This window comes from Myodes glareolus, chromosome 3, assembly GCF_982192425.1.
Source record: "Myodes glareolus chromosome 3, mMyoGla1.1, whole genome shotgun sequence".
Taxonomy (NCBI): Eukaryota; Metazoa; Chordata; class Mammalia; order Rodentia; family Cricetidae; genus Myodes; species Myodes glareolus.
The window spans coordinates 59,163,022-59,188,070 of record NC_142028.1 but is presented as its reverse complement, the minus strand read 5'-3'; the positions used below and the strand labels follow the sequence as shown (position 1 = coordinate 59,188,070).

General features: G+C 42.1%; 1 protein-coding gene across 4 annotated transcripts in view; it reads left to right on the top strand.

Annotated features, from left to right (window-relative positions):
* Window positions 1-24,723, top strand: part of Nr2c2 (nuclear receptor subfamily 2 group C member 2) — a 72,124-nt gene extending 47,401 nt beyond the window's left edge. For all 4 annotated transcript variants that reach the window (XM_085686741.2, XM_085686742.2, XM_048438392.3 and 1 more), the window contains 11 exons: window positions 1,993-2,095; window positions 4,053-4,232; window positions 6,098-6,245; window positions 6,872-6,965; window positions 8,815-8,948; window positions 9,921-10,098; window positions 11,338-11,459; window positions 13,991-14,130; window positions 14,828-14,965; window positions 15,863-15,968; window positions 19,282-24,723. In XM_085686741.2, the coding sequence (XP_085542867.1) occupies window positions 1,993-2,095; window positions 4,053-4,232; window positions 6,098-6,245; window positions 6,872-6,965; window positions 8,815-8,948; window positions 9,921-10,098; window positions 11,338-11,459; window positions 13,991-14,130; window positions 14,828-14,965; window positions 15,863-15,968; window positions 19,282-19,456 (1,518 nt within the window). In that variant the 3' untranslated portion in view covers window positions 19,457-24,723. The remainder of the gene's footprint in view (window positions 1-1,992; window positions 2,096-4,052; window positions 4,233-6,097; window positions 6,246-6,871; window positions 6,966-8,814; window positions 8,949-9,920; window positions 10,099-11,337; window positions 11,460-13,990; window positions 14,131-14,827; window positions 14,966-15,862; window positions 15,969-19,281) is intronic.
* The last annotated feature ends 326 nt before the right edge of the window (window positions 24,724-25,049 follow it).

Sequence of the window (25,049 nt, the reverse complement as noted above, 5' to 3'; positions counted from 1 at the left end):
AAGACCACATGGTGAAACCATTAGTGTATATATATATATATATATATATATATATATATATATATATATTCCTTTTGTGCTTTAACCTACCAGTTTTCTTTTTTTTATTGATTTTTATTGATCTCTACATTTTTCTCTGCCCCCCCCCCACCTCTCCCCTCCGCTCCCCTTCAACCCTCTCCCAAGGTCCCCATGCTCCCAATTTACTCAGGAGATCTTGTTTTTTTTCTACTTCCCATTAGCCTATATTTTTAAGACACCCTCTAGAGCTGACCACCTGCTCTTTCTTACTAATAAGTTTTCTGCCTCCTGATAATAGGTTTCTCCACCAATGTAATAAGCGAGATTAAGCCAAATTGAAAAAGTATAACAGGTTTATTTGAGCAAAGCAACTCCCAGATGAGTTCTCCAGTCCCAGAGAATATTTTCAGGAACTACTCTGTACTTCCTATCTCCAGCTTTGTCCTATTTATCTCTACTCTGGGAGGGAGAAGCAAGATGGGATTAGGGAAGCCACAAAAATATGAGTGGACACTGAAGGAAAGCAGGACCAATGTTCAGTGTGAATTTGGAGGCTCAATGCCAGTATTCCAGAGTGACCATGCATGGAGCATATTTTGACATAGTCAAGAGGAAATCGGTATTAATGTGTTTTTGGTTTTTAAATGTATTTTGATGTTTTTGAGACAGGATCTCTCTTTATAGCCTTGGCTGTCCTGGAACTCACTATGTAGACCAGGCTGGCCTCCAACTCACAAGAGTTCTGCCTGCCTCTGCCTTTTGAGTGTGTGATTAAAGGTGCGTGCCACTATGCCCAGCTTCGTTTTTTGGTTTTTTTTTAATTTATGGTAAATTGTACATAATACAAAATTTACCATCTTAACCATTATTGTACTATACCACCTGTAACTCTTTTCATCTTCCCACACTAAAACTCTGTACCTGTTGGGGCTCTCACACATAAACTACAGTAAAGAGATCTGAAGATTTAGAGTTCTGTTCCTCTTCCCTCAAGTTCCTTCCTCTGTCATATCCCCTGCCTCCACCCCTGCCCAAATGTGAATGTCTTTGTAGGATATGTTCAGGCGAATGTTTTTCGCAAGTTTAGGTTCCTGCAGAAGCCAAAGAAGTGTTGGCTCCCTCTAGAGTGGTTGTGGAGTGCCTGAACTTGAATGCTGGGAACTGAATTTAAGTCCTTCACAAGAGTACTCCTAACTGCTCTTCAGACTCTTTGTTTAGATTTTTTTTGATATTTTTGTATTTATGAGAGCTAGCAAGCATGATGTCTCATCCTCCCTCTCCCAAAGTGAGTTTTGATCCTTTGATATTAAACTACCCAGCTTATTAAAAGCACAGGTTTGTGAAAGACTGCCTGCTGATGTCATATTTCATAGGTGGTTTTACCTGATTTCTGTATATGGTTCACGTGAGATTCATTTGAAGGTTTATTGTGTGCTCAAATTAAGTACATTGTTAAAAAAATGTTCTTTAAACTTTCTCAAGCTGGTATCAGTTATGTTTTCTCTGAGGTAGATAGAACGCGTTATCATCTAGAGAATTACCTGTGAGAGGGAATAGCAGGCTTCTGCTGTCACCTGTACAAGTCCTATCACCAGTGCTTTAACAAGAGATAAAGTCAGGAAAGCCTGGGTATAGCTCTGGAAACACCAGGTTCATATTTACATTTTGTGTGATGGGATGAGAAGAATAGCTGACGAACTTCACCTGTCTTTACCTCAGAGAATCCATATGTGATCCCCATGTGGCTTTCAGTCTTGGTGATGTTCACAAGACAGGAGAGCAGTCACTGACATGTGCAGGCCAGTGGGGAAGCAGAATAACCTGGCTATTGAATGGATCTGTCAGAATATTCCCAATAATTCCCAGAGAGTTCTTTGGTTTAGATACCCAAGACTGGGAATGTACAACTAGATATTACTTTACTTAGTTATCTAGATTTTAATTGACAGTGTTTGTTTGCTGACATCTTAGATCGTCACGGATTCTGCTTCTGTGGAGCGTTTACTGGGGAAGGCAGACGTCCAGCGGCCCCAGGTGGTGGAGTACTGTGTGGTCTGTGGTGACAAAGCCTCTGGTATGTGACTCTGGCTTCTGGCTCCTATCATGGAGCAACAGCATGACCTTTTATAGGGTAGGGAAGTGGGTAGTTGAGAAAGAATGTTATATGTAGGTTTAAAATATGAATCTTACATCATAAGCAAAATAGTATGTCAGATTATTCAATCTGATAGGAAAAGTCAAGAAACTCTGATTTGTTTCCAAGTATTTATATGCTCTTAAGAAAATAAAACTTTCTTTCATCTTGTTTGTATCTTCCAAGGTGTATTATGTATATAAATTCCCTCACCCAAGCTATCTTACTTTTTATCCGTTTACTGTACCATCTGTGTAAGCTTCTGTAAAGGAGGAGTAGGAACCACGCAGTTCCCCTTGGAAAAGTATACACATATGCCTGTGTGTTGAGTAAAGACCCAAGGCTTTTGTGTGTGTGGTGGGTGTGTGTGTGTGTGTGTGTGTGTGTGTGTGTGTGTGTGTGTGTGTGTGCTGAGTGAAGACCCAAGGCCTGTAGAGAGCCATTTACGTTTGTGCTTCTGGTGTCCTCAAGGAGAGCTCAAAGGCTTCCACATTTAGTATTCTGGTGAAGGGAGACAGAGGCTTGCTAGCACTGGAGAGCTACAGAAGGTAAGTGAGTCAGTAAGGCAGGCAGTGAGTGGGAAATGAGAATCTCAGCTCAGGAAAGCTGAGTTCCGAGGCAGCTTTATTCCAAAGTCTGGAAGTTTTGTTGTCTTGGATTACATTTTGTCTTTTTGAAAGGGGGGCAGGGCTAGACCTTGGAAGAATCTCCATTTTGAAAGAGGGGGCTAGACCTAGGAAGAATCTCCATAAGCTCTAGTTTTCCCCCTCTAAGCTGGTTGTGCCATTTCTCTGCCTTTGGTGCCTGCCTCTGATCCTACCCTTTCTTTGTCTTGGTAAAGTTAGTCTATCCTACCACTTAAAATCCCATCTTCCCTTGGAAGCAGGTAGATAGTGCTGCCACTGGTCCCGATTGCTTTTCTCCAGTCCATCCTTGGCATCTGTTACATGCTCTAAAAATTGACACTAACTTTCCCATTGGAGTGTTTGAGTAAAGCCTATGCACACTCAACAAGGATACACACTTTGCAAATTGTGAAATACATGAAGCAGAAATGGCCAAAGACTGCCTGGTTTTCTTGTTGATCAGTTCCTTTGAGCTTCAAGCAAAGGCCTCATTACATACATAGACTTATAGTGCCACTGTCTCCAGCTATTAGAAGTCATCCAGAGATAACAAGCTCAAGGAGACATTGCAAAGAAGGTCAAGGAAATACTGACAGGGTTCATTTCATACCACAATGCTTTAAAGGAAAAGGAAAATGAGATCCTCCCAGTTACCTCTGTAGTCAGTGTGAACAGTGATGCTGTGAAATCTTCTTAACAGTTCATTCAGCTCCACAAGCAAGAGGAGTTCAGAATGTGTACAGACAGTCTCAGTGAGCTGCAGGCTTCTGCTGATGTATAACAGCACTTGGTCAGCTAGGAAGGGTGAGCTGAGGTATCACTGACTAAAGACCACTGTACTGAGTAAATGAGAGTAGAGAAGTAAGCTGTGGTTTATAACTGTGTTTCTCGAAGGGCTTGAGTAATTCACTCAGGGGCATGCTTGGGGAAATGGACATGACTCAGAGATCAAGCAAGAATGAAGGAATATATATGCCATTTACTCTGTAAGTAAGGGTGGGCATCAAGCAACTTCTATAGCCAAAATGTGTGCACTGGAGCAATGTCGACTGAGCTGCTCTGTGTGTTGGGATGGTTGTGTGCCAAGGGCAGTCACGTCCTGTATGAGCTTTGGATTTTCATTGTGTTATGAGGTAGACATATTGTTGGGCTACCATTAACCCCTATGGTGGCAGCTTCTGACAGGGTGCACTCCAAGTGGGAGTAGGGCTGAGCAGCTCTCATTTCTGCTCATGATGAACTAGATCATGTGCTCACTTATTTCTCTTCAGGCCGTCACTATGGGGCTGTCAGTTGTGAAGGTTGCAAAGGTTTCTTTAAAAGGAGCGTGAGAAAGAATCTGACCTACAGCTGCCGAAGCAGCCAGGACTGTATTATCAACAAGCATCACCGAAACCGCTGCCAGTTCTGCAGGCTGAAGAAGTGCCTGGAGATGGGCATGAAAATGGAATGTGAGTAGCAGGGCCCCACCATGCTTGCTAAGTAAGGTGTTTACATTTGACTGTAAATGAAAGGGGAAAATACTCAAACAAGCTTCACTATCCTTCTGGGGCAGCCACCTGATCCAGAGCTGACACTGCTGAGTTTGGTCAGTTTTCATGGTATGTATGAAGCCCCTTTTCTAGATGAATCAGAAAACAGGCCAAGAGGAATGGAGGGTGGGTAATGCCAGCTTCAGAATAAAGCTGAGACCAAGTCATTCTAGCCCTGCTACCAAAGAGCCCACATGGTCCCTAGGCCTCATCTGTGACCCAGCACTAGATTCCATTGCTATAGCCGTCCCATTCTAAAGAAGGTCCCCAAGCAGGGGCAGCCACAGAACTGAAACCCTCCTCTTAGCTCTTAACAGCCATACTTTTGAGGGGTCAGATATTCCCAAACCAGTCCCTCATCCACAAGGACCAGTCATCAGGTCAGTTCTTGATGACGGAATCATAAGAACCAGGTACCAAAGTAGCAACACAAGTCAAGGAGAGCAGAGCTGTTTTTTTTAAGAGAACAACAGGGATGGAGAGGTCGCTAACAGTGCTGCATGATTCCTGGGAAGATTAGAGCTAATAGATTTCATTCAGTATTGTTTCCCATTCTAGGAATGGGACAATGCAAAACCCGCTGGGGAACAAGAACTATGTTCGTAACCTGTTTTACCACAGTTAGTACAGTACGTACATGACTAACTTAGGGTAGGGTTGCCCTGTCATATTTTCAGGCTGTTCTTATTTGTAAACAGTGATGGAGCTAAACTGGAGCAATCACAGGCATAGTTGCAAATTCAAAATCCAACTGCATTTCAGCTTAGTAGTAGGGCATCTTGATCCAAGGCTTCACTGCTTTCTTTTAAGAATAGTTTGTGGGCTGGGAGATAACTCAGTATGTAAAGTGCCTGCTGCACTAGAAATAGGTTGTGAGTTCTGATCTCCAACAACCATGTAAAAAGCTGGGTGTTGTTACTCATGCTTGTAATTTCTAGGAGACAGGTAGATCACCAAAGCTTGCTGGCTAGCCATTCTATCCAATCAGTGATTTCCATGGTCACTGAGAGACTCTGAAAGCAATAGTAGAAAACTCTCAATGTACATACATGTTCTGTACACCCTACCCTACCCCAAGATCTGCTTTTTAGTTGCTTGTAACAAACATACCTATCATTTTCTAAAGTTATTTTTGTTTTAGTTATATATATGTATATCTATGTGTGTTACGTACAGGTACTCACAGAGGACTTGGATCTCCTTAGAACTGGAGTTATAGGCAGTTGTGAGCTGTCTGATGTGAGTGCTGGGAATTGAACTCTGGTCCTCTTCACAAGCAATATGTTTTGAATTGCTGAGCCTTCTCTAGCTCCTATATACCCATTCTTACAATAGGCTGCTGGAAGAGAAATTGCTGCATACAATAACACCCTTTGGTTTTCTGAAACTCTTTAGGCTGGAATTGGACTCTGGAAAGGTTGCTCTGCCATTTGTGTCATGGGATAATCTCTATGAAGGGTCCACTTTGAAGTAGGTATTTATCCTGGGCTGAGCCCAACTGGTTAGTGACAGAAGTAAAAAACCCAGTGGACTATGTTGGTCTTCTCAGGTCACAGCACAATGACAGTTTCTAAGCAGGTAGCTCCTGCCATCTCGAGCCATCTATATACTTTTAGGTTTGTATTGCAAGAAGTTATTTGATTTTTACTCTCCTTTCCATTGTTTGGAAAGCCCATGGTGACCAAACACTAGATTTACAGATTTGCTAAAAGAGACCACTTTATGTTATGGTGTTTATTCATTTTACTCCTTTTTTAAAACGTGACTATATGTTGTAATTTAAGCTGTGCAAAGTGAACGAAAGCCCTTTGATGTTCAACGGGAGAAACCAAGCAATTGTGCTGCTTCGACTGAGAAGATCTATATCCGGAAAGACCTGAGAAGTCCTCTGATAGCCACTCCCACATTTGTGGCAGACAAGGATGGAGCAAGGTCAGTCAAACTGGCAAGGAAGTGCAGATATCCCTGGAAAGGACACAAACATGGCCGTCACCTGCCTGACACAGCCCTGGCATCCCTTTGAGTTCACTTTGCTGGGTATCACTCCAGGGCACAGTTGATCCTACAGTTTAGGCTTCATTCCTGTAGGAAAATAGCTGTCTGTAACACAAAGTACAGACCTTTTATTACTATTATTATTTTTTACAGTATATACAAAAGGCCCAGATAATGCCACAAACTAGCTTGTACATTCTTTTTACCATACGGTTGAACTGGTTTTTAAAGAGAACAGAAATAAGAAAAACCAGAAATCTAAAATGTATTACACAAAAAGCTAAAGTTAAGAGTCTCTGAACAATTCTTTGAATTTTAACTTTGGGGAGAATGGCCACAATTGGTGTAGAAGGCCTAGGGATATGCATATGTTCTGACCTCCCTCAGCCTGTAACCTGGGTTTGTGAGACACTCATCAGCAAGAGCAGAGAGATGGCCACTCTTGAGTGTTAGAGCTTTTCTCTTAGCAGACAGCCTTGCAGATTAAGTCAGGTGAATGCAGCATGAGCATACTGTGCAGAAAATGTTAGAAGCTACTCTGAGTTTCTTTGTGTCTTAAATAGACAAACAGGTCTTCTTGATCCAGGGATGCTTGTGAATATCCAGCAGCCTTTGATACGTGAGGATGGTACAGTTCTCCTAGCCACGGATTCCAAGGTAATGCTCTCTGCTCCTGTGTGCTGTAGGTTGCTTTTCCAACTACACCTGCCCTCTTGACCATCAGAGATGATGCTGAAAGCATAGTGTCCTATAGCTGTTAGCTTCTCATGATGTAGCCATTCTTGGATTTGTTCTAAAGATGCTGCTGGTTTTTCAGACACCCCAGTCAGGGCTGTCTGGCCATAGTCACATTCAATGGTTCTATTCCCTATTAATTTTTCCCCTTTTTATACATACTGGCAGACTACCAGCATGCTAAGAAAGTAGCTACTTTTTCTAAGGCAGCCTTTTGCAGAAGCTCCAGTCCCTTTCCATTTGATAATCTGCAATAGGCTGACAAATGAGCCAGAGAGAATGAACTTGTAGATAGAGATTTCTGTTGGTCCAAGAGGTCACTCCCATTGTGGTGACCTGTATTCTGTGGTTCTGTCATAATTTATTAAGCAGCTTTATGCTTAAGACTTTTCTATTGATTTTAGTTTTTCATTTCTGTTACCAAAACACAGGTTTATGTGTACATACACACAAAAAGAAAAACAAAGCAAAACCCCACATGCACAGAGGATAGATGCATGTGCATATATTTCATGATTTATTTTTGGCTTTCTTTTTATGATTATAAATTACATATAATTCATAGTCCATCACCCTTACAGTGTATAAATTTGTGGTATTTTAGTATATTTTCATGATTCTGGACCAAACCACCACCAATTCCAGAATACCCTCATCTTCCTAAAAGAAACTCATCAAACAGGCCAACTACTAACCTACTTTTTGGTTTGTAACATTACTTGTTTGTAACGATTACTTAATAATACATTCCACTTGAAGGGAATCATGTAAGTATGGTTCCTTCACAACTTGTTTCTTTCATTAGTATATTATCTTTAAGGTTCATCCATGACATAGCATGTTCATTCCTTTCATTGCCAAAAAGCATGCCACTGCCTGGCTGCCTCGTACTGTGTATCTGTTCACCAGATGATTAGTATTTGGATTGTCTGTGTTTGAAGAATAGACTTGCTGGCAACGAGCAACTTTTAAACTTGGAGGAGCTGCTAGACTGCTTATGAACGTGACTACACCAATTTGTAGACCCATCAACAATATGTTCTTTCTCCACATCTAGGAAAACATGTTTCTTTCTTGGATTAGGATCCAATTTATGTGAAGCATCATTGAAGTTTTGTATTTCAAGTAAAGTTGAACACATTTATTGTCCATCCATCTGTACACTTCTTTAGAGAAGCGTCTTCAGATCCTTATCCCTTTTAAAATTATGTTTTTGTTGATTTGTATTTCAAGTAAGGTTGAACAGTTATTAGTCATCTGTACATCTTCTTTGGAGAAGTGTCTTCATATCTTCAGAGCCCTTTTAAAATTATGTTGATTTTTGTATTGTGTTATTGAGATCTTTTAGTATTCTCACTATTACCAGACATGTGACTTGAAGATATTTCCTCCATTCTTCTGGGATGTTTCTTTACTACTTTCTTAATATTTCTTGAGCACAAAAGTTGTGACTTAGAGAAGTCTACTTTATCTGGGGTTTTTGTTGTTTTTGTCATTTTATCACTGTATCACTGCATCACACGTGTGAATTTGTGTGTGTGACCTCAATCAAGATACCAAAAAACAAAACAAAAAAAACCTGATCTATTCTGATCCAGTGGATACACAGAACGATCTCCCTGGTGTGATTCTTCATTCGCACCTTCTAGACCCTGGCCTTGAATAAACATGATACCTTCTTCACTTCGTTGCCCTTAAGTCATTCAAATGTGTGTGTTAGTTTTTTAATGTTACTATTTATTTTTTTATATTACTATTACTTATTTAATAGGCTGAAACAAGCCAAGGAGCTCTGGGCACACTGGCAAATGTAGTGACTTCTCTGGCCAACCTGAGTGAATCTTTGAACAATGGTGACACTTCAGAAATGCAGCCAGAGGACCAATCTGCAAGTGAGATTACTCGGTATGAGCCTTTCTGATACCCTATATTCCCCATTGTTTTAAGGATGGATGCCAGCATTTGGCACTTACATTATAAATATGTTTTTGTTTCTTGATGTTGGAATTGATGCCTCCTGCATACAAGACAAGTGCTGTGTCACTGAATTACAAACTTTAAAAGTCCCCCTGTTGTGTAATTAAGAACTATAAAGTTGTCATAACAACCCCACACATTGCTGGTCTTATACATTTAACTGTGAGCACCCACACTGGAAGAGGACCTGCTTATATCATGTGACATAAGGCAATCAGAACTGTTGTTCATTCCCGACACTAGGGCCTTCATCAGAAAAATGTTCTTTGTCTTGAGCACTGTGTAATGAATGCATCTGCACCAAACTGTGTATCTTTTTCCTCTTTCTGTTTCTATTTGCTTGCATCTGTTTTCTGAATGCTAGTTGATGGATAGCACTAGCTGGTTCCAGGTGGCATTGGCTCAGGGCGTTTCTTTCCTGTAGGTTGGCCCTTGTGTTTTACTCTTCCATTCTAACCTTGGTGTCAAGCCGGATAAGGTACATGCTGGGAGCCATACAAGTCCTCTGCTTGGTCCTCCTATTAATTTGCAATCTGACAGCAATATTCAGATCTAGGCATAGGGGAAAGAACATGAGATCTCAATTATAAAGAATTCTGGTTACCTTGGGAGTGGTATTGGAAAAGGTAATATCTATGAACCTCAGCACTCATATCTATAAAGTGTAGATAATTTAGGAGTATTTAGTGTAATAATCTTAGGAGGGTATTTATGAAAAATAAAATTATATGTGCAGATAGAAAGTACATAGCTCAGTGCCTAAATATACGATGAAGAAGATCTTCACTGCCTTCTGAGTGGAACTGGATTGTCTGTCTCCATTTGTTTCTTCTGTAAGTAGAATCAGCTGGAGCTCTCTTACTGACTTGCCATGGGTTTCTGCTTTGTTTTTGTTCACAGGGCATTTGACACTTTAGCTAAAGCACTGAATACCACAGATAGTGCTTCACCTCCAAGCCTGGCAGATGGGATAGATGCTAGTGGAGGAGGGAGCATCCATGTCATCAGCAGAGACCAGTCAACACCCATCATTGAAGTTGAAGGCCCCCTCCTTTCAGACACACACGTCACATTTAAGGTGAGTGCACATAATTAGCAGGTGCCACCCGCCTCCCCAGTATACTGGAACCAGGTACCTTGCTATGAGCCCATTTTCTTTATTTTTGTTTTTTTTTTACACCCCCCCCCCCCCCCAAGGAAAGGTTTTACTATAACAGCTCTGATTTTCCTAGAACTCAACTTTGTAGACTGGCCTTGAACTCACAGAGGTTCACCTGCCTCTGCTTCCTGAGTGTTGGGATTAAAGGTGTGTGCCACTACCACCTAGCATGAGCTCATTTTTAAATTGTGGCAGAATCTTGAATTTCAAAGCATATATATTCCTGTTCCTTCTTTACACAACTGTTTCATAGTGCCATTGATTCGGAAATGACCCTCCAATAAGTGTGGCACATCACTGCCAAAATAGACTGCCATAGTGCTAGCTACTAAGGATCAAAGGCTGGCTGCTCTGCCTCTTCCTTCCTGTGACAGCCTGACTCCAACATAAGCTCAGGTGGGCACCTTGTTGCCTCTCTACTATGTAAAAAAGTCATCAAATAAACTTGTTAGCAAGTAGGCAGCTAGACTTTGATCTTAAGCATATTGCCCACTAGAGCCGTAGCCACCTCACCATCTTTGAAGAGTACTGGTAGGTCCTCAGTCTTTCCCATGTTCTTTCTGTGTCTGCCTTACTGACAGGGCATCAGCAGGCTTTCCAGTGTGTAATCTTCAGAATGAGTCTCTTGTCTCAGTGCTCTGTACTGGAGAGATCTAGTCAGTCACTTGAGTAGATAGGGTGTCTGACTATAGCTACCCAAGACTTACTTCTCAAGTTGCTTCCCAGAGTACTAGAGAGCCCTTGTGGACATGAGAGCATCTGGAACCCTGGCAGGCTGTTCTTCCAATGAGATGTTATCTTCTCATATGGGCTTTTACCCAGCACCCTTTCATTATCTTGAAGTCACCTTTAAAAACACTTGTCAGTGAATTCAGACAAGTAACAATATAGCTGTGGGTGAGAGCTGTTGAAGGCACCTTTGATGAGTGAGCTGACCTCTGAACCTGCAAGACTCAAGTCGCTGAGCAAGAAACCATAGGAGCTGGCAAGAGCCATGGCTAAAAGGCTCCATGGACACATATTTCATTAATGATAGGTGTTTGGAAGTTCTTTGAGATCTGAGACAGCTACTTTGACTGTTACCTTTGTAACAAAAGGAAAGGATGTGTTTACGTGGGCACTTGCCCCTCCTTTAGCTTGTGTTGTCCTTTTTTCCAGCTTACGATGCCCAGCCCTATGCCGGAGTACCTCAATGTGCATTACATCTGTGAGTCTGCATCCCGCCTGCTTTTCCTCTCCATGCACTGGGCAAGATCAATCCCAGCCTTCCAGGCACTTGGGTAAGTGTATTCCTGGGTGTCTTGAGTAGTGGCATTCTCTCCTCCAAGAATGGCCAACAAGGTTTCTGAGGGCCTTTTCAGTGTGATTGTTCTGGTTTACCTTATTCAGAGACCAAAGTTTTATTAAATGAAGTCAGTAGACTGGAGGAAACAGTATTTCTTGTACGCAGTAAGGACTTACTGCTAGGAGCGGTGTCTGGCCTTTGATAGGATGAGTGTATCAGAGTACTGGTTTGTGTTCACACACACCCTTGCCTGTGTTGGCCAGCCTGTGAGGACTACTGGCTTGTGTCATTGTTGCAGGAAGCCCATCCTGCTTACTTGTTCATGAACATCACTGTATTTGGTGATCCTGTTTCCTTGTCATTCCCAATACCAGCTCTGCTATTGTGCTAAGTAACTAATGTCCAGTTGGAGCAGGCTGTCATTGTGACTTATAGTCTGCCTGGAACATAAACAATCACATGGAACTGAAAATGTAGTGAATGGATACATGCTGAAGGGTAACCAGCACAGGTTATATATATATATATATATATATGAAACATATATATGTGTAAGAAACACTGGTTGTTCATTGGTTTACAGCACTGGTCTAGGGTAAGAGATCCAGGTTGAGAATCATAATAGCATTTGGCATTTGTAAGGTTGTAGGAAAGTCATTTAATTCACGTGAACTCTACGACAATAGCCTGCCCTTGATGCCATCTGGGAGATAGTTTACATCTCAGGGTTATCAGTACTGTTAGGTGAAGATGTCCTGATGTGTGGCTAAACAGTGATGCTCCCACTTCCTTGAGTGGGCTTTTTTTTAATTGTTATTATTTGTTTCCATTAGAACAAGAAGAAACCTCCTCCAGAATTTCTTTGAAAGTCCAGAGTAACACATTTTAAATCCATACATGGTCAGGATACTGATCCTAACAGAATAAAGGCTGTACTTGAGACATGGAATGGCTCCATGTAGCTAGGCTGAAGCAACTAGAAGATACATCTCTGTCTATAAAAGCCAGTTTCTTCTGCAGCTTTCTGGCAACTAGGGAAATAACAGGTTTTACAGTGTGCCGCCTACAGTAACTCTCATGAGTATTAACTAAACAAAGAACTGCTTCAGTTCCAGCACTAGCTCTTTTCCCTGCCAGCACTGTTAATGGAGTTTCTGCTCTTCACAATCTGTAGTCAGGGTTTGTCATTTGATTTGTCCAGCTTCTCATCTTTGCTGGAGGACCTGAGTCACAGACACCATATACCCAGAGCCAAGCTAGGACTTAATTAGTATATAGAATGTTATGGGAAACCAACTTTAACGGAGAAGCAGGGGATATGGCTTTGTGGTAGAATGTTTGCTTTATTTATGCAATCCCACAAAAACAAACTTTAGAGGGGTTGTGTACACATGTATATGAATGTGTGTGCATGCCTGTGTGTAGGAGAGAAGACAACCTGAGGTATTTTTCCCAGGTCCTGTATACTTTTTGAAACATAGTCTCTCACTAGCCTGATATTCCCACATAGGCTTAGTTGTCTAGCAAGAGAGTGCTATGGATCTCCATCTGTTGCAGCCTCCCCAGTGATAAGATTTTAAAGTGTATCACTACTACTTCTATGCCTGGCTTAATAAATTTTAAGAAAACCTTAATATGACCATTCCTTTTAAAGTTTTTAGCCAGGTATAATGGTGCATGCCTTTAGTCTCAGCACTCAGGAGACAGAGGCAGGAAGATTTAGTTAGTCTGGTCTACATAGTGAGATAGATCTCATAATGTAGGTTGGCCTCAAATTCTCTATGCTGAGGACAACCTTGCACTTCTGATGATCTTACCTCACTTCCTGAGTGTTGGAATGACAAGTATACCACCCAGTTTTACTCAGGGCTTTCTGTGTGCCAGACAAGAATTCTACCCTGAGAGTCTGTTGAACCCTTATTGAAGTTTCTTATTTCTGGGGCTTGGGGCATGGATCAATAAAGAGCCTGTGTAAAAGTGTAAAGACCTAAGTTCAGATCCCCAGGACCCATGTAAAAGCCAGGCATAAAAGTATATGTCTGTAAAACTCAAAACTGGGCAGGTAAAGTTAAGAGATGCCTCTGGAGCTCAAGAGACCAGCCTGCCTAGCCAAATCTGTAAGCATCAGATTCAGTAAGAGACCCTGTCTCAAAAATAAGGTGAAGCATGGTTGAGGAAGACATCTGATGTTGACCTTTGGCCTAAATGCAAATGTACATATGGGGGAATTGATTCTCTCTACCACATGGATTTTAGGGATAGAACTCAGGTCACTAGGCTTACTGGCAAGCATCTTTCTCTGTTGGGCCATCTTGCTAGCCCTAAGAAGTCTTAAGAGAATAATTTATCATCTCTTCATGGACTTACTCAAGGACTTGGTCATCTTCCTGGAAATGACCCTGGACATATGACCATTATCATACCTTTGCTACATGGTGGATGGTGCTGAGGCTTTGAACCCATACAGCTGACATACTTAAGAGGCAGCCACATGCTTCACACTCAGTCTTATCCTTATGTTCCTAGACAGGACTGCAATACCAGCCTGGTACGGGCCTGCTGGAATGAGCTTTTCACTCTTGGCCTAGCCCAGTGTGCCCAGGTCATGAGTCTCTCCACCATCCTGGCAGCCATTGTCAACCACCTGCAGAACAGCATCCAGGAAGGTAGGTCCTAGAGATACGGGAGTAGAATATATCTTGATCCAATCTGTACCTGGATAACAAAGTTCAGCCTGTGTCAGAGCTGACCCAGCTGTTTTTCATGAACGCACAACTGTCCTCTAGTAAGAGCTGCAGTGGCCATCTAAGCGGAATAGCAGCTGAGGCAGTAGAATACTCATTATGGCCCTGCAGAGGCTAGCCCATATAAACTGGGGTATGCTGTCATAAAGGAATTACCCCTTGGCAACTACAGGCTGAATTAGCTGCATTACTGAAGCAAGTGTGGACAAGGCAGCTACTTAAGTACCTTTTAAAAAAAAAAATAAGTTTTTATTTCGTGTGTGTGTGTGTGCCTGAGTGTATGCCTGCACCACATATGTACAATGCCCATAGAGATCCAAAGAAGGTATCAAATCTCCTAGAACTGACATAGATTATTGTAAGCCATTGTTTGGTGCTGGGAACTGAAACCAAGTCCTCTACATGAGCAGTGAGTGCTCTTTAACTCCTGAACCATCTCTCCAGGCACAAGCACCTCTTACTACTTCACTTTCATCTGGAAGTACAGCTCTTGACCAGCTTGAAGTGACATGGTTCTCTTTAGAAAGTGAACTTAACCTTCATTTGTCTATGTAGCTCCTCAAAAGACTGTCTTGTTCTTAGCAATTTTCCTCAGGGGCTCTATGATATTTGTTTCTAGATAAACTTTCTGGTGACCGGATAAAGCAAGTCATGGAGCACATCTGGAAGCTGCAGGAATTCTGTAACAGCATGGCGAAACTGGATATAGACGGCTATGAGTACGCATACCTTAAAGCTATAGTTCTCTTTAGCCCCGGTAAGATATGCGGAGGGGACTTGTGACACTTTGCACTGTGTCTGCTGATGTTTCTGAATACGGCCATGTTGTCATCAGTTCTGTAGGAGAGCCCTTCAATATTTTACATACCCCATTGTGTTCATAATAAGTGCTTTGCTATCTAGCTAGCATCAATACAGCATTTGTCAAATCCTTGCCTTTATAGCACTGAAGAAATGTGCCTGGGGATTCATGTTGTAACCAAGACATTGGCCAAATAAGACCACCATCCTGTAGTCCTTTTTGTTTGGCTCTGCCAGTTTCCAGGTTCTCTGAGCACATATAATCCAGGCAGACTGAAACTCAGCTTTACTATCTCTGTGGATAGCAATAGCTACTAGGCCTGACTATTTCTGGTGGAAAGAAAAGATGCCTGAACTGGCTTCACATTCTTCATCTCTATAACTGGTTCTCAAAGCCTCTGGAGAAGTCACTTGGGCTGATCATTTACCTCAACAGCAAGGGCTGAAAGTAGCATAACCTTTCTCTTCTTCCTCAGACTCCTCACTCTATAACAAAAGTATCTATTAAGAAAGAGTTATTGTGTAATTAAACATCTAAAAAGAAATGGTTCCTCATTTATCTTTTAAAATTTGTGTTTCCTAGTATAGCAAAAAGCAAGAAGTGTAGAGCCAATGCAGGGGGCTGATTAGGTGGGGTCACCTAGTAGGAGTCAGGTGTTAAGTGTTTCTTACAGCCTTGGAAAAATAGAGGCAAAGCCAGTATTCTGACAACTTCCCAGTTCATTGAGCCAGCCTTCAGAGCTTAATTGCTTATATTTGATAAGTTTATCAAGTTAAGAATAAAAAGAAAGATTAAGGTGTCTGACACTTTCTAAATACAAAGAGAAACTTGGGGTTACTTTTCTGTTTTCAGATCATCCAGGTTTGACGGGCACAAGCCAGATTGAGAAATTTCAGGAGAAGGCACAGATGGAGCTACAGGACTATGTTCAGAAAACCTACTCAGAAGACACATACAGGTGAAGCATGGGGGTCTGCCCAACACAGACAGGGGTGGGTATGGCTGGGTCAGATTCTAGCAATTTGGTACAGCCTCCATTAGATTGCTGACATCTCCAGGTGTAGAGGTAAGAGTGTGTAAGTATAAGGGAATGCTAGGTGGGAAGCTTAAGACTACTGGTGATAGCCAGAAATGGAGTGCTTTCCTGAAACTAATTCCTTGAGGCTCAGTTCTCCCACTTTACAGAGGTGCTCAGCACCCATGGGGAAAGGCAACACTAGAGTATTTGACAGAAATGAAATCTGGCCCCTATAAAGGAGGAGAGTGAGTTACATAAGGTAATTTTAACAATAGGGTCTGTATATTAGCCTAATACAGATTTAGACAGTATTATAGTTGATCTGCCAAAGAATAGAATGCATGGCAAGCTTTTCCAGGCCAAATTTTTAATTCTACCTTTCCTCCAAAGTAAACAAATCAACAATCCAAAAAGACATTTAGCCTGCTTTCCCCAGACTTCTTTCTGTCCTCTGTGTAGAATTCTGTTGTAGGTTCACTGAGTCACCAGGACTTCCTCTCCCGTCCTGTACCAATCAGTGGCTCTGGTAGGTTTTTCTGTGTAACGTCAAAACAGTTTTATGCCCATCTTTTTAGCCTGCATGCAAATTCCCCAAACCAACTTCCACTGTGATCACTGAAGACCTGGAGTCACACAGGAGAGTGACTTCAGTCTCTGGTACACAGATTGTCTGCTTAAGCACCCATTCCCATAATTCCAGTCTGGCCTGGTGTGCAAGGAAATTGTTCTCTTAGGAGGCCACAGTGCTCCCATAGTTCCTGTAGTCCATAGATGTCTCATTTTGAAGCCTGAGCCATTTGTGGCCCAGTCATGGACCAGGAAAGAGGGTAGAGGTGAAGACATCATGGGATTCAGGGCCAAAAATGAGGAAAGCTTCCCTATAGACATCAGAAACCCACTTAGGCATTTCTTCAGGGGAGGACTTTCATATGTATAGCATATTCTGTTGCAATTCTCTGTCTGTGTTTACAATATGTAAATATGGGTGTACATGAGCAAGGTGCCTCATTGGATGCCAGAGGACAACCCTTGGAAGTTTTCTTTCATCCTGGGGCTTGAACACATGGTCACGCTCTTTGGCATACTTCTTTACCTACTGAGCCAGCTCATAGTCCCTGTAACTCACTTTTCAGGCTTTCCAATCCTTTGCTTTTTTCATATTAGTTCTCCTGAAGTACCCTGGCTTGCCTCCTTATTCAGCCTCTGAGGCCCAGCTCCAGGAAGTCCAGCCTGATTTGCCTTGCTGACTTCGTGGGACCACTTAATCTGTTTAGCTCCTTAGGTCTTATGTGGTGGCTTTACACCTTTACCCTCAGGACTGAAGCATAGAGACGGAGGGTGACTGAATGAATGAATGGGAGTATGCTTATGGAAAGTATATATTTTAATTTAAAAAGGTTGATGACAGAGTCTCACTATGCTGAGACTGAATACACTTGGTAGACAGGGGTGGCCTCACACTCACAGAGATCCATCTCCCTTGCCTCCCAAGTGCTGTGATTAAAGGCATCTACCGCCATGCATGGGACATACTTCCTCTTTGTATGTCTGTGTTGGTACACACATGCCGTGGGGTTCTGGGAATCAAATTCAGGTTAAAATCAACCTTGGCAATTGTACCTTTACCCACTAAGCCATCTTATCAGGTTCCTACTCCCTTTTTTAAAAACAAGGGGCTAGAGCGGTATTTCTCTACCTTCCTAATGCTGTGACCCTTTAATGCGGTTCCTCATGTTGTGGTGCCTCCCTCCTCCCCCAGCCATAGAGGCAAGCAGATCTCTGAGAGTTTGAGGCTACTGAGTTAGTTTCAGAACAGCCAAGGCTGCCTTGAAAAACAAAACAAAATCTGTTGGTGCTTCATAACTGTAGTTTTACTGTTATGAATTGTAAACATCTGCTTTTTTTTTTTTGATGGTCTTAGGCCACCCCTGTGAAAAGATCATTCATCCCTACCTCCCCACCCCCAAGGGGTCTCGACCCACAGGTTGAAAACCACTGGACTAGAGAGATGGTTCAACAGGGCACTTACTGCCCTTGCAGAAGACCAGGGTTCAGTTCCCAGAACCCATACCATATGACCTGTCTGTAACTCAGTATCCAAGGATCAGACATCCTCTTCTGACCTCTGTAGGCATCTGGCATTCATGTGATGCATATACATATATGCAGGTGAAACATTCATATACATAACCTAAAATTTTTTTCATAAACAACTTAGGCACTGTAGTAAACTTGGAACATTCTAGAAAGCAAAAAAGGGAAAGAAAATTACCTCATCATTCAAGGATGCCTACTATTAATATGTATATATTTACTTTCAAAACATGTTTAATTTATATGTAATTGAGATCATAAATTCCAGAAGGGTTTTAACCTTTTTTCACTTGGCTACTGACATACTTTGCCTACTTTCCCATGGCTAACATGTCAAGAGGAGCCAACCATGAGCATGTCGTGAGCATTCTTCCAGATGCTTCCTTTACACACATACAACACACAACTGTGCTCCTTTTAAGTATGCATTCATTGAGCAATATGGATCTCCGCTTACCAGTAACTACAGAAGTTATGCCTCACTATATAGCACAAACTGGTCTCCCTCCAGCCTTTATACCTCTTGCATCAGCTTCCCGAATGCTGTGGTTACAGATAGGCACCACCACAGTATTCTTCCTTTAATGAGTTTGTAGAGATATTCCATACAGTAACCTATGGTCTGTTGATGAACCTTCAATTTGTGTGCAGGTGGGAAGAGTAGCTTTAAATAGCACAGGAACTTCATACTTATCATTAAACTCTTTTTACAAGCTGGGTGGTGGTGGTGGTGTATACCTTTAATCTCAGCACGTGGGAGACAGAGGCAGGCAGATTTCTGTGAGTTCAAGGCCAGCCTGGTCTACAGAGCAAATTCCAGGACAACCAGAGCTGTTATACAGAGAAACCCTGTCTCCCCCAAAAATTTAAAAAAAAAAAAACCTCTTTACATTCATGTTGTATGTGTGTGGGCGCACATGTGTGTACTTGTGGAAGGGCCAAGGACAGCTTGTAGAAGTCAGTTTTCTTTCCACCATATGGAATCTCAGGTTGTCAGGCACTGTGGCTAGTGCCTTTATCCACTGTCAATATTTTTTTTTTCTTTTTCATGTTAGACTTTTGTTTGTTATTTCAACAACAAGAGGCAGGTAGATGTAGGTTTGTTAGGAGCTGGCCTGGATTGGGACTCCATTTCTCTAATGCCTGCTCTCTCTTCCAGATTGGCAAGGATTCTTGTCCGCCTGCCAGCTCTCAGGCTCATGAGCTCCAACATAACAGAAGAACTTTTTTTTACTGGTCTCATTGGCAATGTTTCAATAGACAGCATAATTCCCTACATCCTCAAGATGGAGACAGCAGAATATAATGGCCAGATCACCGGAGCCAGTCTATAGCGCACAAACGGCAGCTGCCAACAGTAGGATGCCTCCTAGGACTGCAGGTGCAAGAGAAGGGAAGTAGCTGTGTCTTGGTGTGTGCAGGTGTCTCCAGTGTGTTAGCCACTTCCTCCTGTTCATCCCAGACATAGCAACTAAAGACATGAACACTTCCCTGCCCTAGGAAATGTTTTGATGCCTTTTGGTGAAGATTTTGGAACAATCTTTTAATTCAATTTGTATTTAGAAGTTCTCAAAGGGCAAAAAACAATACTCAAGTTTTATAATGTCAGAGACTAGTATTAAAAGAACCTAAGAACAGTATGTGTAAATACATTTAAAAAGAAAAAAAAAAAAAAGAGTCCTTGGAATTAATAGCTACTAATTACCAGGGTAATGTTAGCACTTTCTAAGCACTTCTTTTCAAATCTGCAATGTTAACATCTTTGCCTATGGACAGGGCAAATGGAAAACGGTGTGTCCTTTTTGTCAAAATGCTAATGATTTCTGTGAAAACTCACTAGGGTACAGGAGACAATCGTTGACATTTAGAAGAGAGCTTCGCTCCTAGCTTTGTGCAGTGGCGGTGCTGGGCTAAATTCCTGTGAGTGAAATGTGGATGGCTGGCACTGTCCCAGTAAGAGCTTCTGTGCCAGCCAGAGAGGCATCTGTTGATTCTTCCAGAACCTGGACTTCACTGGTTTTCAAAATTAGACTGCAGCTTGCCGAGTTCCTGTGATGAGAGTAATTCCTTAGTGACTGAAAAGTATGCCCAGGTCCCGCTCCAAATCCATAGGAACTTGAGCCTTTGACCAAAAAGTACAAGGTGGGTGATATGCACCCTTAGACAACACTTCATGAGTATGACCTGTAGTAGTTCATGCCATCCAGGGGCAGTGAGGGTTTCTATTCCTGGTAGGCCTGGGAGTATCTGTGATCACTCAGAGCCTACAGCTGAATGGGAGCTATGTATCCTTGCTGCCTGTTGAGGGGATGGGCCTTAGATAGATGAACAAAAGCTATCAAGATAAATTCTTTCTGATCTTAAAAGTATTAACCATTTTTTGGTGTACTGGGACTCCCTCCTATGTGCTAGTCCAACAAAGCTCTGCAGGACATTTGAAGTAATAGAAGCAAACCACCCTCCCTTTCAAAAGAGGATCCAAAAGCAATCCTCAGACAGGGCACATAGTGCAGGCCTGTAACCTCAGTACTTGGGAGGCTGAGGAAGGAGGATTATAGATTCAGGGCCAACCTGAGCAACTTAATGAAACTCCTTTTGAGTTTTAAAGGGATCTGGGGAGTGGGGTGGGATGGTGATTTAGTGGTAGAGTACTTGCCTAGCATGCACTAGGTCCTGGGTTTCATCCCCAGTACCCAAATCAGAAAGAAAAAGCAAAATAGTTAAATGGCCATAGTTTCCAACAGAGTTCATAATTCAGTTCCAAGGAAGTTAGATCTTACTTAAAGTTCTCTGCATTCCCATGGGTACAAGTCTGCAGCAGCTGGAAAAAAAGTGGAAGGTTAGGACAGGTATTTGGTGTTTGCTTTTTGATTAGAGAAATTAAGAAAATTACCTCCTATAAGGTTAAGTTTGTACCTGTTAAAGGACATTTATGGGCTTAAGGCTAGGCAGGCTGATTCCTTTTGAGAGTTAATGACACTTTACTCACTGTTAGTGGGACTTAAGTGCAGATAGTATCTTTAGCTTCTAAATTCTGCGCTGGATTTTGAAGCCAGTGTTGGAAAATAGTAGAAATGGCCAGTAAAAAAATGATGGAAAGGACTTAATTTTGCCAGCTTAAAAGTTTTCTTTTTGTATGTATTCAAAATTAAGACAAAATGACTGGACATGAGTATAGTATAGTGGGCCTGTTTCATCTCTTTAGAGGGTTCTATAGTACATCTATACATCTTATAGTTGCTGGCTTTGCTTCTCTTAGGATTGTACAGTGTGAGGATGCCAGTCATTTCTAGGCCCCCCCGAGAGGGCCTGGGCATCCCCTATCAGGCTATTTAGACCATGGTTGGATAAGAAGTACCAATCTCTGATAAGATAGAACTGGAGGGGGAAAAAAGATTTTGCTTGGAAAAAAGCTGGTGAATCTAACCTGCCTGATCTTTTTTAAGTCCCATCATTGGTAATGGATAATTTACAGAGCCGCTTTCGGCCAAACTCCTAAACTGATTGTCCAGATCTTCATGGCCTTACCATTGTATCCTCACAATGTTCTCGTTAACTGAAATCACTGCAAACTTTGAGTGCTTCTCCATTCCATCTTGTCAGATCTAGGAAGGTCAGCCCCAGTCGTTTCTTAAGAGAGAACCTAATCCAATCCAGTCAGTGCCTGGGCTCCAGTTTTCAGGGGTTTCCATCCTATTGGGCCTGTGATACTCCAAATCTGATAAAGCAGGACAGGCCTGTCTAAACACTCCTCTCAGGTAGGTGGACAGACACACACTGACGTGGCTACTGGCTAACTGGGCTTTTCCAGAAGTATCTCAAATAATGTTAAGATATTTCCAAGTTGAAATTCGGAATAAAACAGGCTAGGATATGTAGACAAAGACCAAATTCCCTAAACACGTCACCTTAGTTACTCAGCAAGGTGTTCAATATAGTGTGTCACCATCCTTCCAGTTTGCAGTGTGTTGAGGGGGCTTATTTACTATCTAGTCTCTTCCTGAGGCTACAGTTGGGGTTGTGCTGTCTGGGTTTCTGTATTGAAGTTCAAGTGGAATCACTTACACCCTTGGGATGGTTCTCTAGTTTGTCAGTGTCAGTATTAGATGTGGACAGTATTCTGGGGTAGACACTACATCAACCAGGGTGGCCAGTGTGGTCCCCAAGTAGAGCAGCAGCATCTATACTACACACACTTGTTTCTTGAAGGGAAGCCCTGATCAGCATCCCTGATAGCAAGATCCTGTCTTCTGGGATCTGATGTCGGGGAGTTTGGAAGCCTGTTGCTGCTTTCCAGTGGCTGGTTGTGCAGTGGGGCTATTGGTGCTGCTGAATCTCTTCTCTTAAGTCCAGGCCATGAAAAGCACCATCTGACTGCTGCTTTTCTCCAGGGGGAGGGTCCTGGGAGCATGCCACACTGGCAGAAAAGGTGCCCCACCTCTTCGTTTGCCTAACTTCCAGTCTCTAGATTTTGTGGCTCTTTGCAAAAGTCTTAACTCTTATGTTAGTTTCTACATAAGTCAATTCCAAAATGAGATGGAGTTGGCCTAGGTGTTTTGTACAAGTTTCTGGACTTCCTCATTGAGTGCCTCCCATCAGTGTGTACTTTCTGTGCACAACCTGTCCCTTCAGCCGCACTGTGCATGTCCAGATTTATAGGCCTAGATGACTGAATGAATGTACATGTGTTCATATTATCTTTGTACAGTGTATATAATGTATGTACATAGGTGTACATTATGTATACAGACATGTAGCCATGTATCCAAACTTCTATGTTGTCAAGAGTTGATGCTAGCGTTGCTAATGTGAATGAATGTGGGTGTTGCAAGGGTCCCCTGACAGGGATATACTGGTGAATTTCTTACCAACTTCATTTTCCTAGGACAGGGAGCTATATAGAAAGGGCCAAGTGCCACTCACTCCTGCATAAGGAAGCCTCAAGCCAGAAAGGTCCTGACAGGAGGGCAGTTCTCTAGGTTTAGAAGGGCCCAGAAGTTGGTGGAAGAGATGTTAGCCTAATATCCAAAAGTAGTAACTATAAGCCTGCTTTCCACAAACCAGTTTACCCTAACTGGAGGGAATTTAGTGGCTGAGACAGGCACTCAGGGATCCAGAGGGCTGCTGCAGTCTCTCTTGTTTACCTTGTGCTCTGTCAGTTAGACTTGGGTACTGTCTAGTGGTAAAAATAACCAGCCTACCAAACAATGTTAGCTTTTAACTTGTGGCATATAAACCACAAATAGTCAATTGTTTCTTTAACTAGAAGCATGTGAGGGGTTATCCTGACTTAACTACATTCTATAAAAGTTGTGATTAACAGTAAGAAAGCAAAGGCTGACATATTTTCCTCATTCACCAGGTCTATTCTGATGAAATTTGTTCCCTATGATTGAGATTTTAGCCTGAGATGGAATTTGGGAGCCAGGGCCCAGCCTGGCAGAGCTGCTAGTGGCCATGGTGAATAAGCGCCTGTCTTGGAGGAAGCCAAGTGCATAAATCTTGCCTGACCCACAGGTTGTTGCTCTTTGTGTTTTAAGAATAATTATTAAGACTGTAGTCCTCAGTGCCTTTGGTGAGACGTGGGTCATTTGGCTTCAGCTTCCAACTTGTGTCCCTGGCCTCACCGTTCATGGTTGTTCAATCTTGCCTGTGTCATTGCCTGTTGTGACAATCACACTATTCGAAGTGGCTTTCCAAGTAAAACACAGGGAAGCTTGGCAGTCTCTAAACAAATCCTTTCATTTTCTTTGGGGGCTATTGTCTTAGCAGCAACCTAAGAGTGAATTTAAAAATGGCTTAGGAAGAAGAACATCAGACATTTCTAATGCTCAGCAATACGCACTTTCAGTTAATTTTCAAGAATTTTGGTATTTATACATGGGATGTAGGAAAAATGTTCAACATTATATCAAGTTTTAGTGTTTGGGTAACATTTGGTATAGACTGCACATTAAAAATGGCCTTTCTTTGGGAAATTATTGTCATCAGTTGTCATCCCAACAGCCTGCTCATTCACAGATGCCAATGTACACACAACTCAAGTGCTGGAATATTTTTCTAGTTTGTTTTCCCAATTAACTTGTAAATCAGTGTTCAACTAGTTTTATAACTGAAGAGCTGCACATTTTTCATAGTATCAACTAGTTTGTACCTGTAGTTTGGATTTCTCTGTTAAGATACAGCGCATTATCTGCCCCCCACCCAACCCCTCTTCCTTTTTAAAGGACATCTAAAAGAAAGTCCAGTGTGGAATTTTCTTGGGATCGGTTGTATAACTTCTGCCCTTTACACCATAGATGCCATTACCTTTTGAATTCAGGTTTAAAACCTGTGGAGAGCTGCCATTTTGTACAGCTTTTCTCCCTGTGTAAATGAGTTATGTGATGGCATTTAAAACCCGCATGTTCTTTTTAAATTGAATTTTCTATCTAATCAATGTCTTCAGTTTTGAAGGAGAATCTGCATTGTTGTGTCTGTGTAGAGAGTTGCTGTGCATGGTTATGAGCGCCTTTTACTAAACGCTGTTCAATGTGGCTTTGTTGTTGTGGCTTAATACTACCTACATGAGGTTTATACTATTAAAGTAAATTAAAGACTAGCATGTGTATCGCTTATCATTTTTTCCTCAAAACAGTAATGTGGCCTGAGCCCATTCTCTGCCCTCCATCAGCACCTTAACCTTGGCCAAGGTAACCTCCATCAGTTTGAAAGACCTTTGGAAAAACTCAGACTGAATTCTACCATGGCCATCCGGAATGGAGGTAAGGACTACCTACACAGACATTTCCAGAGCATAGCGAGCCTTACATTTAGGTGTGCAGTCAGACCCACATACTAGGTAACTGCTGTGGAGTAAAAACTGTGTCCTCAGATTCAGTAATTGAACAAACTGCTCTCACATCTTCTGGTCTTTACAATGAGGGT